At 33.1% G+C, this 12,894-nt stretch overlaps 2 protein-coding genes across 6 annotated transcripts; both read right to left on the minus strand.

Annotated features, from left to right (window-relative positions):
• Positions 1-150: 150 nt before the first annotated feature.
• Positions 151-2,884, minus strand: LOC105147445 (stress-associated endoplasmic reticulum protein 2). Of its 5 annotated transcripts, none has more exons than XR_015544991.1 (5): positions 2,559-2,884; positions 1,786-1,858; positions 1,365-1,453; positions 1,106-1,201; positions 151-981 (listed from the first exon to the last, which is right to left on the minus strand). XR_015544991.1 is itself a non-coding variant. In XM_011058451.2 (3 exons), the coding sequence occupies exons 1-3, from the start codon at positions 2,640-2,642 to the stop codon at positions 944-946; spliced, it is 195 nt and encodes a 64-aa protein (XP_011056753.1). In that variant the 5' UTR covers positions 2,643-2,876; the 3' UTR covers positions 151-943. The 5 variants fall into 5 exon arrangements, 1 of the variants encoding a protein (XP_011056753.1); XR_015544990.1 differs by having other exon boundaries at positions 1,106-1,287; XR_015544988.1 differs by having other exon boundaries at positions 1,106-1,298.
• A 327-nt stretch (positions 2,885-3,211) lies between these two features.
• On the minus strand, positions 3,212-11,048 carry TM9SF3 (transmembrane 9 superfamily protein member 3). The gene is made up of 10 exons (XM_011058450.2): positions 10,498-11,048; positions 9,776-9,971; positions 9,245-9,367; positions 8,930-9,183; positions 8,599-8,838; positions 7,855-8,139; positions 7,570-7,778; positions 7,215-7,361; positions 7,074-7,157; positions 3,212-6,984 (listed from the first exon to the last, which is right to left on the minus strand). The coding sequence occupies exons 1-10, from the start codon at positions 10,579-10,581 to the stop codon at positions 6,840-6,842; spliced, it is 1,767 nt and encodes a 588-aa protein (XP_011056752.1). The 5' UTR covers positions 10,582-11,048; the 3' UTR covers positions 3,212-6,839.
• Positions 11,049-12,894: the final 1,846 nt, after the last annotated feature.

Genomic DNA, 12,894 nt, shown 5'->3' on the forward strand with positions numbered 1-12,894 from the left:
GTATAAATATGTAGGAAACATCCCTATCCCAAAAAAAAACTATGCTATATTTTTAAAAAATTCGCAAAAATAATATAAAAATTTGGCTTCTATACTAGAACATCTCCTTAATCAGGTGAAAGGACTGCTTTATAGAAATCTTTAAACATGTTTCATGTAAAACAATATATAACTTTATTAATAATATACCTTATTAAAAGAGACAATGTGTGCACCGTCAGTAGCAAATATTTCATATACACAAATCATTTTTTGAGATGTATAATATATATTTGTATATGTATATAACGACCTCATAACACAAAAGCATCGTTCAAAGGCCATTACAACAGAAAGCTACCAACTGCTTACAGTGGAATGCTTTAAAACAGATCTGTCCAATCATTGGAGTTGAGCTTTACATGCTATTGGGCAGATCTGCTTGAGGAGAAATCTGCATGATAAAATCATTCGTGTGTGTGTGTGTGTGTATATATACAATTATTTACTACATACACATAGACGAAAGAATACATTTGGGTAAAAATCACATAGACATCTTCGTTAATATACATTAACGAAAACGTTATGTTGGAAGCATATAATAAAAAATTCAATATAAATAATTTTCTCTTTCTCGATTCATAAGTTTAATAGATATATTGTTTTTTGGGACAGTATTTATTTTGTACATTCGAGCATTTTCCCTTCGTCTATGTGTAGCGCAATTAAGTTAAACGTTTGTATAAATGCTAAATGTTATAAATAAATCTTTGAGCTTCTTCTGCAAAAGGAAAATGATTTTTCAGCTACTGTCTAAATTTTGCCATGTTCCGTCTCTCGCAATCTGTAATCTTCTTTATAATTTACATTAAAACGGTTTGTCAGTCTCCTTCGAATATCAACGAATTGTAAATGGTTTGTCGTAATAATATCAACAGTAGCATCTTTTCTTTCTTCATCTTCAAGCCATTCTGATACTCTGGATGATTTGAAACACGGCTGTAACAAATGTCGTTTCTTAATTAAAATATGTTTCACATGGAACTATAATATAAGGCCATATAAATCTTAAAGTATAAATGAAAAAATTTAAAAAAGGACAAGTTTATAAATTTATATATACATTTTGAACAAGTTGTATGTAAAGTTATTGACAACTTTCCATCCTTAGCACTTGTAGCTTCTTCATGTTCAATCTAACGTTGTCACATTTCCTTAGCTATGCATGTGTATGATAAAAATATTCCATTACTGATCAGTATTTATAGTCAGTTCTTATTTCAAGCCATCAGTAACATTAAAATGCTAATATGATTCTGCAATAATTTTAAGAGACTGTACTTAATAAATCTTAAATATAAGAATTGATTATGAGTACCAACCATAGTCTTCTAAGTCTTCTTATTTCAAGATCGTCTTAAGTAATGTCTTAGATGCTAATAAGGCCAGGTTTATGACATCTCAAGACAACCTTAAATATAAGAATTAACTACAAATACCAGCCTTAGTATACTTTTAGTTTTATTATCAGTATTCATATTTTTTGTTACAATAAAACAACTGAAGAAAAAAAATACTAAGAATAGAGTTTATTTGTTCCCTGATGTCAACAGGTTTGTTTTTTTTTATATTCAAAAACTAGTATATAGTTTGTATATTTAAAGTGAAATAGATATGTTTGATATTTGGCAAATGCGAGGAGGAAAGTCTAGTGCAGCAGTAAAACCACAAATTTAAGAACAAGAAAGGAAATAGAAAACTTTTATTTCAAATTATTGTACCTAGATTATCACAAGTACTTACCAGATCCACAAACAACAAAGAGAAACAGAGCTAAGAGCCAAGGTCCAACTGGAGATCCTTCCTCTTGCGATTTCTAATGTAACAAAAGTTTCTGCTTAGTTATACAGATATCGATGTCAGATTACAAATGAAACACATACATGAAATTTAAGTATCAAGTACGTCAATCATATATGTGGAGTATACAAATGTGACATATGACTTGAATGATAAATGTAACAGATATTTTTCAGCATTTAGTAATTGCGGCAAAGATGTTATCAATGTTAATGTTTCATACATTTTAACATAAGAGTTTCACCAAGAATTTCACATTCTTAGTTTCACATATGGCAGATACTGTCTGTTGACAGATGCAAGATTCTTTCACTACAAGGTAAACCGTTCGTCGTGAAACGTTAGTTAACCGATGAAATCAGGCGATTTCGATGATTTGCAAACGAGAGAATGTCCAACATAATTTGACAGCGATCTGTCAGAAATAAACATCTATAACCTCGGATTGACAATTACATAGGATATCCTCGCGAATAGACGAATTGAATTGTCGTGATTTATCTCATACACGATACATCAATCTTCAACCCTCGTCCATATGTCATTTTCTCAAACGTCATCCAAATGCGCTTCCTAGGTGCAAATTTTCTCTCAGAAAATCCGGAATTCGAGGAGGTAATCCGTGACTTCGCCGGCCGAATCTCGAGAACCGCGAGACCGCGTTTCAGAAGCTCGGAGGAATCGCAACCGGGCACGATTCGACGAAGGGAACTCACCGACGACTTGGGGACGTTTCCACGTAGCGTGATGTTTTTCGTCGCCTTCTCGTTCGCGATACGCATCCGTTGCTTCGGCGCCATCGTTCTCGCACGTCCAATCCCCTCGACAAGAGTGCGATAGAAGCAGGCAGAAGAAATACGAGACGAGTTGAGAGCTCACGACAACACTGCACTTGTACTTATCTACGGAAGTGTATCTCGACGTGTCCAGCGGCGCTCAATGACGTTTTGCAACCGTTGCGACGTTCGCCGACGTGTACGCCGTCGCCATATGACACGTGAAGTCGTGAAGTTGCACGACAGCTCGCTGTGTACCTGTTGGCGCTATCTTGTGCCACACTGTCACTACCGTGGTCAACTGAGAGAGTCCCTCGCACTTCAAATACTGGGTATCAATCATGAAACTTTTTTCCTAGGATGAAAAGGTGGAAAATTTCTCTATTAACTTAAATGATTAAAATTTTCACCTTTCCATCCTAAAGATAAAGTTTCATGACGGATACCCTTAATACTCCAATTGTTCTGTGACGTTATCAACCGCAATATTTTATTCATTCGCGTGACCACACAAATAATGTAAAAAACAGCAAATGTGAAAAAAGAAAAAAAAAGAAATATTAGAAGGTAATAAAAGAAATAGAAGCGAATACTTGTTGTATACGTAGAAATTTTATATTTTTTTCCAGAATCACTACATCTAACAACAAATCGTTTTATTTTCGACTCCCACCAACATTAGTTTCTTGGTAAAATCATTGAAACGTAATACTCTCATCGTTACATCCCTTACTCGAATACCTATCATTAATTATGTTTGAGAAATTAATTTCTCATTTCTCTCTCGATGGCGATCAATTTGTGTGATACGGACGATTGTCCACCCGCGGAAGAGAATCGTGAACATGGACTCATTCGCGAATCCTAAAAAGGTGCTATTCAACATGTAAAAAAAAAGAGAATGCGGATGAGATCATGATCTATGCGATTGTCGTGCCACAGATCTTCATCGACACTGTACTCACGATTCCTGTTTCTTATTCCGTATTATTTAGCTTAACGAGCTTAAAAGCTTTCCGTTGATAACGAAATGTGAAATCAATAAATTGACTCGATCATCAGAAAACAACCTAAGTTACAGTCGTATTCATATTACATTCTTATATTTGAGACCGTTTTAAATACAGTCTTAAAATGTCAAATCAATTACAACTGTATAGGTAATTGATATTCATAGTTGATTCTCACTTTAAGATCGCTTTAAGTAATGTCTTAATATGCTAATATGACTCTGATTGGTTCATAATATCTTAAGACTGTACTTAAGACGGTCCTAAATATAAGATCTGATTATGAATATCGCCATAGAGCTGCATTAGTATTTTGAGACATTAATTTTAAAATAAGAATGCTATAGCTGATATTTATAGTGGATTATCATATTTAAGTACACAACCAATAAGAAATAGAGTCCATAACGATCGAAACTATATCTTAGATACTTAATTTGGTGTGAATTTATATTACGTATTTATATTACGTATAAAATTTTACCAAACTATTCACCGAATTAATTTTTCGGCCTTGAAACGCTATATCGACAGAACTACCGTAATATTATCACAAATTAAATTGCTTAGCAATTTAAAAATTTGATGCTCATAAACATCTTAGAAAGATCATAATAATAAACATATAAAATCTATAAACAATTTATTACGAAAAATATTTGATTAGTTTATGACATTTCAAGACTGTACTTAAGATTTTTTTAAATATAAGAACTAATTATAATAAACTTTCTCTACAATAAGTAATTATCTAAGCTTTAAGTTTTAAATCGTAAGAAATTGACCAATCACAGTGGAATATAAGAAGAATAATTGATTAATGATTGGTCAATTTCTTATGGCTTAAAACTTAAAACTTAGGTAACGACTTATTATAGAAAGCTCATAAATATCGGCCTATGAATACTGGCCGTAGTTAGACAATAACAGATATACAGTTTACATCAATGAAAAAGTCTTAATTGCAAAATTATTAATTCAATAAATTATAACGCAGTTAAATGTTTTCAATGTCTAATTTACCGCAGTTTATTACAACTTTCAGTATTGCAACACTTCTCTACTTTGTGTTTTCAAGAGTCAAAAATAGAGATCGTACAGTATAACAGAGATGAATTAGAAGTCACATAATGATATTACTGATTGACCGGAATGAAAATAGTATTCTATCTTTATTTTATGTCTAATGATAAATAAAAATGACACAACAGTCAATGGTATTGTGTCATTCTATCTTTATCGTTCAACAGAATTCACTTTAGCCACAATCAGCGAATATCATAATCACGTGACTCTAGGCACATCACTGGTCTAGTTTCCACCGAAGCATTAATTCACATCCAATGTAGCGTAGAACCAAAATTTATAATAAATTAATGGAAATGCATTTGATTGCATTCATTTCATTCCCATTTCATTTGCTTCGCAAAGTCACTACTTCCAATGGAAACAGCATATTGTATCAAAATAAATCCAAATTGAGGACTTTGGTGGAAACTAAATTGCTGTTATACTATAGAAGGTGCGATCCACTTGGCGCTATGATTCGAAGTATCTGACCAATCGGAAGAAATAATTTCACTAATTGGTCAATGCTTCAAAACATTTGCAGTATCAAATGAACTATAATTAAGGTTTCTAATCAGAAAAAATTATTTTACATCATAATTTTTTTATGTTTCATTATCCGAGCTGAAATCTCTAAGGGTGCGTTCCACATAACATATAACATTCGAAACGCTTACATGTATCAATTCATTCTTGTTTAATATTTAATGATAACGAGGACAAAATGATGTTCGTGAGCGTTATGAACGTTATTAATGGAACAAATAGAAAGCAAATCAAGACTTCTTGATTTTTGTACGATAGTTCAATTAATTTTCTGAGTCGTTCGCAAGCGAGACAGTAAGACATATGTATATATACATATGCGATAAAGAATGATCGTAACCGCAATTATATATACAAGGTATCCCGAACTTAAATGACTAATCCTTTATCGATCCTCTATATACTTTCGAAGTTTGGCGATTTAATTCGGGACACTATATCTATATACACATACATGTACATACACAGGATTTTAAATGATGATCTAAAATATCTCTTGAATATTACGTTTTAGGGAAAAACGTTTTTTCTGAAGTCACACAATTTTGAAAGAATGTAAGATGGTATCATTGATTTGATCTTGGTTGGTGTTGTCAAGATTAGAGCAATGAATTTTTAGAATGGAATCTTCCATTTTTCAGTCCATATTCTCATAGCTTATCTCAAGAGCTTTCAAAACACTATAATAAAACATTTTTTCATTGAATTTTCATTTTACGTAAAAACGAAAACAAGAGGAAGAATCTCCAATGATCTTGAACTTAACAAATGTTATCATTGTTATAACGTAAACTACGAGAATATGGAATGAAAAATGAAAGGTCCCATTTTAAAAATTCAAAGAGACCTTGCCAAACGCCATTCAATATCAAACCATCTTATGTTCTCTTCAAAGTCATAAAACTTTTGTCTGAAACAGTTTTTCCTAAAATGCATTGATCAAGATACATTTAAGGTCATCATTTAAAATGGAACACTGGATATATGCATATATATATGTATATATATATATATATTATATTAAATAAATATATATATATTATTACAATTCTCTTTAGCGGTATGGATCATAAAAAATGTATGAAAACAACATTCAATTGCACGATTGCGGAAGTTTTGTTCTTATAATAGCTCGGACTCATACAAGATTAGCTCGACTCTAACATTTACAATTATTTTATTATCGACAGGTGACTGCATTTGCAACACGCGCACGCATACCAGTATAATAGGATCCGTTTACAGCGTATCTTTACTTATATCGAACAGTAAAATAAATGAAAAGAAAAAGAAACGAACGCATACAAGATGAAGACGTCGTTTGTATGTTTAACACGCGACAGCGTTCCGTTGGAAGAATAATCATACATCCACAAAAGGACACACGTTGTGTGCCACTTTTGGAGCGGATGTCAATTGAGTTGATGATAAGTAAAGCTGAAAAACAAGAATTGCACTCTCGTGATGTGACGTGACACAGCTGCTTTGGACAAATAAAGTACATACTTCATCTTGTCAAGAGCAATGAGCGTCGCATGCGCGTAATTTTAGGAATTACATTGTATGATCCATGATACAAATATTTCAATCAATGATTTTAGTCTATTTTGACTGTGGAATATATCTTTCGCACGAACGCATTGGTGCCGATATATCCGACTGTGCCACACATGATACCCAGGGCCAAGCTGAACAATGCCATATAGCCAAAATAAAACGCCGTTTGAAAGAGACCATACATTCTGTGAAAACATGAAAGGATGTAGATGAGATTTCAAATATTTGCGATCGAATTGCAAATATTGCCGTAAGAAGGTGTATATCTACTCACTTAGTTTTGAAGAAGAAGTAATAAAAGGAATAAATGTATACATAACCGGCCGTCGAAGCCGCTGCAAGAAAGCTCGTCCACTGCCTGTAGATGACATTTGCGTTATATGAAAGAAAAAGACAAGATATATAATGTACTTACCATCGATAGTCTTCGGCATTCAGCAAGAAATATGTACATACGATAGTGACACATACTGTCACTATCATGAGAATTACGAATACTAGTAACATAAAACCGTAGACATAGTAGATCTTATATGCCCAAAATGAGGTAAAAACGAAGTACCTGAAAAAACATCGATAAATGTGACGAACTATTAAATGAAATAATTAATGCCTATTTCCATTAAAGTAGATTAATTTTAATCTCGGCTCACCTTATTTTTCACTTTTTCCTAATTCTAAGAATTAGAAAAAAGATGAAGAATAAATCAAAGTTAAAATTAATCTAAATTGGAAACGCGCATCAAGATATCAATAAAACGATTTCATACATCTCAATAAAAATCGAACCGAAGGGTAGAATTCCACCGAGCATTATGATTATTAGCGGTTCCATAAACCATTTTTTCTCGGGTATTGGTCGAGGCACTGCATTTACACGGCACGGAGCGTCAGGTGTCCCAGCGAGATTACGGCCTAGAATGGTACCTACCAGTGTCAGCGGTAATATCACAAATATGCAGATACATGTCACCGCAACCTGCGCATATACAATTGACATGAATTGGAATGCAAAAGCAGCGGGAATGATTGAATTTGTATATGCAGTCACCAACCATGGATCCAAAAGGTATTGCTCTGCTGGCGTGGTAATACATGGCGATGAAATTGATGAAGAAAGCAGTACCACAGACCATGAGTGGTAACATAAAAGCGCTGAAGATCATCTGTTTGATCCACACTCGTCCACCCATCCGTGCGTACAGTCCACCACCCGCATAACCGTTAATGGGCGACGTGGCAGCATATACAAATATTGCCGTTGACAACATTGAACCACGTTCTGTATAAAGCTCACCCAAGATAGCAAAGATAATTACGCTCAACACCACCACTGTGACCTTTACATACAAAAATGGAAACACAATTTTTTTCTATTCTTTTATTTTAAAGAATTAAAGACGTAGACTAGTAGAATAATCAATTTTTATAATATATTTAAGGCTCCCGAGTAGTTCACTTTTACAATTGTTTTAAAGCGATCTCATTAACTGGAGACACGATAATGTCTCGGCGCTAAGCTAAGCGCAGCGACACTATCATACTTTTATTTTACCCAAATTGTCTTTATTTACAAACGGCACATAATAAAAAAATGTATTATTATTGTATTATTTCTTGCTTCTGTCACGGTTCAAAACGACTACTCGGGAATCTTAAAATCTCTCAAGTACAGAGAAATGTCATAAGCCAATCACGGAGCTGTATCTTAAGACATTACTTGAAGTGCTCTTAAAATAAGAACAGACTTACCAGCAATAGAGATAATGAAATACCAGCAATAGAGATAATGTTTGTACCTGATAGCCTGCACCTATGAGAGCTGAAAAGAACATAGCATGACTCGCAGGTCTAAACACGTCTCCGTGCACCTGTTTCCAACCATACTCATCGCCCAAATCTCTCTCCATGTCGTCCATCTCCTCATCTCTACTATATCTAGCATAATCCTTTCTTAAAGTACGCATCAAAATCATTGAAACAAGCCCCACGAGGAAAATTACCATCATGAAGCTGTTAAAGATGCTAAACCAGTGTATCTAAAAAAAAATTGTAGTTTATACAACATATAAGTTTATACACTAATATTCTTTACGTTTTGTTATTTTTAAAAATGTTATACAAACTTACTCTATGTTGAAAAAAGTTAGGATCCAGATACTTGTCGAATCTATCCTCAAATTTGATATTACTTTTCTTCCAATTAATTTCATAACTAAAAGGTATACGCGCGCCTTGTACCAGTTTCACTCTGTTGTCACTGGTCAGATTAACATCCACTATTTGTTTACCGTTGTATCCAATATCAAACTTTTTATGCGTCCAAATATAATAGGAATCTGATACTGAAACTCCGTCATTGTTTTCCATCTCTCCTACAACACCTGTAACATAATGATTTAGTTGTCTGTACTACTGCCTTGATACACGCAATAAAAAACTTACCCCATATTGGTAAATCATCAATATACATCTGATACCAATACTGATTCTTTATTGCATATGCAAACGCTTTCTGACTTTCTTCATTTAAACTTATCTGGCAGTATTCTGTCTTCGAAATATCCTCTGAAAAATATCCCATTAGATCTTTATGCTTTTATACTTTATACATTCTTCAGATCCATTTTCTATAGCTGAATTAATATACTTTGGAATACTTTGGAAATTCAAAATGAAATAGGTATATGTTCAATATTTGAAAAAAATAAAAAATTTTAGTCCAAAATTATAGTTCAATGTAAAAATAAAAAACAGAAATAACAGAAAATAAAAAACTTTGGTTGAATAATACAAATTGAACAATTATAGGTCTTGTTATGTTGCTTATACTTTTTGCATATAGAACATTTGTTTTTTCTCCAATCACTGAATGTATTTATCTCATTTTAAGTACAAAAATTTTGGAGGATTTCAAGCAACAGAAATGAAAAAATCAATGTCAATTATAAATATATATTAGTCATATGTGCATACCTTTGAATTCAATTTCTAAACCACTGAACTTCAACTCAATGCCCTGTAGAGCCTCTGCCAGGGTCTCATGATAATGATTGATAACATTCTTGGTACCTGTACAAAAGGGTAGGGAATAATAAGAGTATGTCTCTTGACGATTGTGGTATGGTCCTACAGTGCTCATCCATAGCACAACCTCATCGCCATCCTCGTACTGAAAACAAATAATAAATCCATCTTTAAGATACTCTTCACTTCTAGCTGACTTATGTCATATTTCTAAAGCATCAATTATAGCATATATAGAGTATTATAGCATAGTAAGAGTTGTTATATTTCTCAATACAATTGAGAAATAGAACTACAAAGTAGAATTCATTGAAGTATAGAATATGATAAGGAAAAAGGATTGAATGCAACAAGCATAATACAGTTAATGGAATACAGTTAAGTTAGAATTGAGATGGAATTAATCAGTAGTATTTAGATACAATGATAAACAGTTTCTTTCTGATGTAAATTTAAGTAAAGCAGATATTCATTTTGATGTGGTAACTCAGTATGAATACAGAACAAGAGAGGTAGAAGAGAGAAAGATAATATAAAAAGACGTCTTGGGCGCGATGTTTGGCCTTTAAATGGCAACAGCAGGTCACGGGCAACTTGACATTCTGTAGCTTCTACGCGTATATCTTGCTGGAACGACGTGTCACAGGCAGGCGTCGCCAGGATATACTCACGATGTGCGTGTGCTCATCGGCGAGGGCCGACAGCATAAAAAGGCCAAGTGCCAGCAAGCAGAGAAATTGCTGTCTTCGATACATGGTTAACAGTTCCTAAACGAGGCGCGCCGACCGGCCGGGCTCCCTTTACGCGTATGCACGAACAAGAGGAGATCCCACGAGTGAGACACGGTGACGGCGGACAATCTCCATATAGATTTTGTAATGTATGCCGTAGCGCAACTTAGCAGCAACAACACAGACGAGGAGACACAGGACACGGCGACGGACGGACACGTATGAAAGATACCAAAATGACGTATTCTAATACTCTGTACACTGCGGTCGCAGATATGTGCTATCACAAAGTTTGTTCTTTTTCGAAGAATTCTGAATTAGTTCTGAACTAGTGCAATAAGTTAAGGGTAAAGTCACTAGATTAAAAGGTTTGTTTGCGTCGCATGCTCCAAATCAGAGAGAACCTTCTCTCTGCTCCAAATTAGACCCAGAGAGCACTTGAATCACAGATAAGATGGCGGTTGGTGGATTCATGCATCGATATCTACATATATAGGCTGTGTTCCAAAATTCACTGCTGAAATCTATAGTTTACGTCAGATGTATTATATATTTTGAGCACTTTCAGCACTAGTAGTGAATTTTGGAACACAGTTATAGTCGTAGAACTTATAATAAATGGAAAATACAGACGTCGAGTTGTGAGCAACATTTAAGGCTGGTATTGATAGTCGATTTTTATTTTAAAACCGTCTTAAGTAATACCTTAAGACGCTAATGCAGCCCTCTGATTGACTTTTGTTTGGCTCAGTAATTTTTCTTTTTTCTGCGCATGTGCCAAAAGAGGATAGAAGAGGATAGAAAGATATTTCTGTTTAAACCGGTATTCATGTAGCGTTTTCGGTCCGATCTGGTTTACACCAACTTGGGTTAGAAAATGTTTCGCTATTGGTTGACGTTATACGCTTTACCAATAGGAGAACACAAAACATCATTACTGCAACCCAGGTTAGTGCAAACTCAGTTGGGCCGAAAATGCTAATAGTCAGATCTGATATTCAAAACCGTTTAAAACACGGTCTTAAGAAGTCATGAATTTCTGGTAAAATTAATCGACGATTAATTATGTCTTACGGTCACTGGCCTAGTTTCCACCGAAGATTTAAACCAGATCAGAATGTAAGAACCAACCATCTACATTCCCCTGTCGTTCGATTATAACAGAGGAATGATCTGAGGTTCAACTGAAATAGACTGAAACAGACTGAAACAGACAGATTATAATTGGTTGGTTCTTACATTCTGATCCGGTTTAAACCAGAAAAAAACCTGAAAGAGGCCATGCTGACCTTTTTTCTGTTATTATCGAAATCATCTATACTCTACCGCCAGTACATCCATTTTCAATTTGGGAACTGGCTAATACATTTTCTGACACTATCGATAAAGTCAAAAATAGACGTGGTTCGTTTCTGTAATACATCCTCAGGACAGAAGCGTGCCGACTATCCAATATCCATAGGAGGGATAGTTTAATGGATCCTTGAACGAAAAAATTTTAATTTCGCATCCGTTACATATGTAAATAAAAGTTGTTGAATTTTAATAAACGAAACTGAAAATTCAAACAAGTTAATTTTGTTTTATATATAATATTTATCTTATAATATCTTATAAAATTACAAAGCTATGTATCTTTATGCAAATTTTCAGCCAGTATTTATTAAATATAATTATTAATATAAATTTCTATAATTACTAGCAGTTATAGAGACTTTTAATAAATTCAATCTTTTCTAAACATATATATTGTCAATGTAAGGTATAATTTAACAAAAATAAGCTATAGAGGTCCTCCATTACCTCCGTCAATTTTATTTTACATTTTTGTAAAGTATATTTTTCTCATTTCGTTATAACTATATTTAATTATAACAATTTATATAATTTATTATAAATATACAACTTTGCAAATACTTTTTAAAATTGTCAAAATATACGTAAAAATCGTTTAATAATTTTTATTTACTTGTAAAAGCAATGAAAATTAAAGTATATATTTTAAATAAAAAAATTAAAAGAATTATTTAATATTTATTATTTATTATTTTAAATAATTATATTTCTGACTTATTTCTTATTTAATATTTTAAATATGTAAGTTTCTGGAATCTATTTTATATTTTTTATTTTAAATAATTCATATGTTATTTTATCGAGCCGTGATGGGCATCATACGTAAATTTAAAGAATTTCTGAAACACAGAATAATTTGCAATAATAGTAACGTCTTAAATTAATTTATTAACTGAAAAATTAAATAACAATTAACAAGATATTTAGTACTTTTAACCAAAGCTGTATTTATAGAAGTGTGTATATAGAGTATATAGAGTA

The sequence above is a fragment of the Acromyrmex echinatior genome, chromosome 4, assembly GCF_024713525.1.
Source record: "Acromyrmex echinatior isolate Ae372 chromosome 4, ASM2471352v2, whole genome shotgun sequence".
Lineage (NCBI taxonomy): Eukaryota > Metazoa > Arthropoda > Insecta > Hymenoptera > Formicidae > Acromyrmex > Acromyrmex echinatior.

What these genes read in the sequence shown, in the direction of transcription:
- LOC105147445 (XM_011058451.2), bottom strand. Translation starts at nt 2,642, where the DNA reads ATGGCGCCGAAGCAACGGATGCGTATCGCGAACGAGAAGGCGACGAAA. An exon ending in GAAACGTCCCCAAGTCGTCG is followed by an intron (nt 1,859 to 2,558) that starts GTGAGTTCCCTT and finishes TTGTTACATTAG; the next exon opens with AAATCGCAAGAGGAAGGATC. An exon ending in CTTTGTTGTTTGTGGATCTG is followed by an intron (nt 982 to 1,785) that starts GTAAGTACTTGT and finishes CATTTGTTACAG; the next exon opens with CCGTGTTTCAAATCATCCAG.
- TM9SF3 (XM_011058450.2), bottom strand. Translation starts at nt 10,581, where the DNA reads ATGTATCGAAGACAGCAATTTCTCTGCTTGCTGGCACTTGGCCTTTTT. An exon ending in CTAACTTTTTTCAACATAGA is followed by an intron (nt 8,839 to 8,929) that starts GTAAGTTTGTAT and finishes ATTTTTTTTTAG; the next exon opens with ATACACTGGTTTAGCATCTT. An exon ending in AATGCCGAAGACTATCGATG is followed by an intron (nt 7,158 to 7,214) that starts GTAAGTACATTA and finishes TGTCATCTACAG; the next exon opens with GCAGTGGACGAGCTTTCTTG.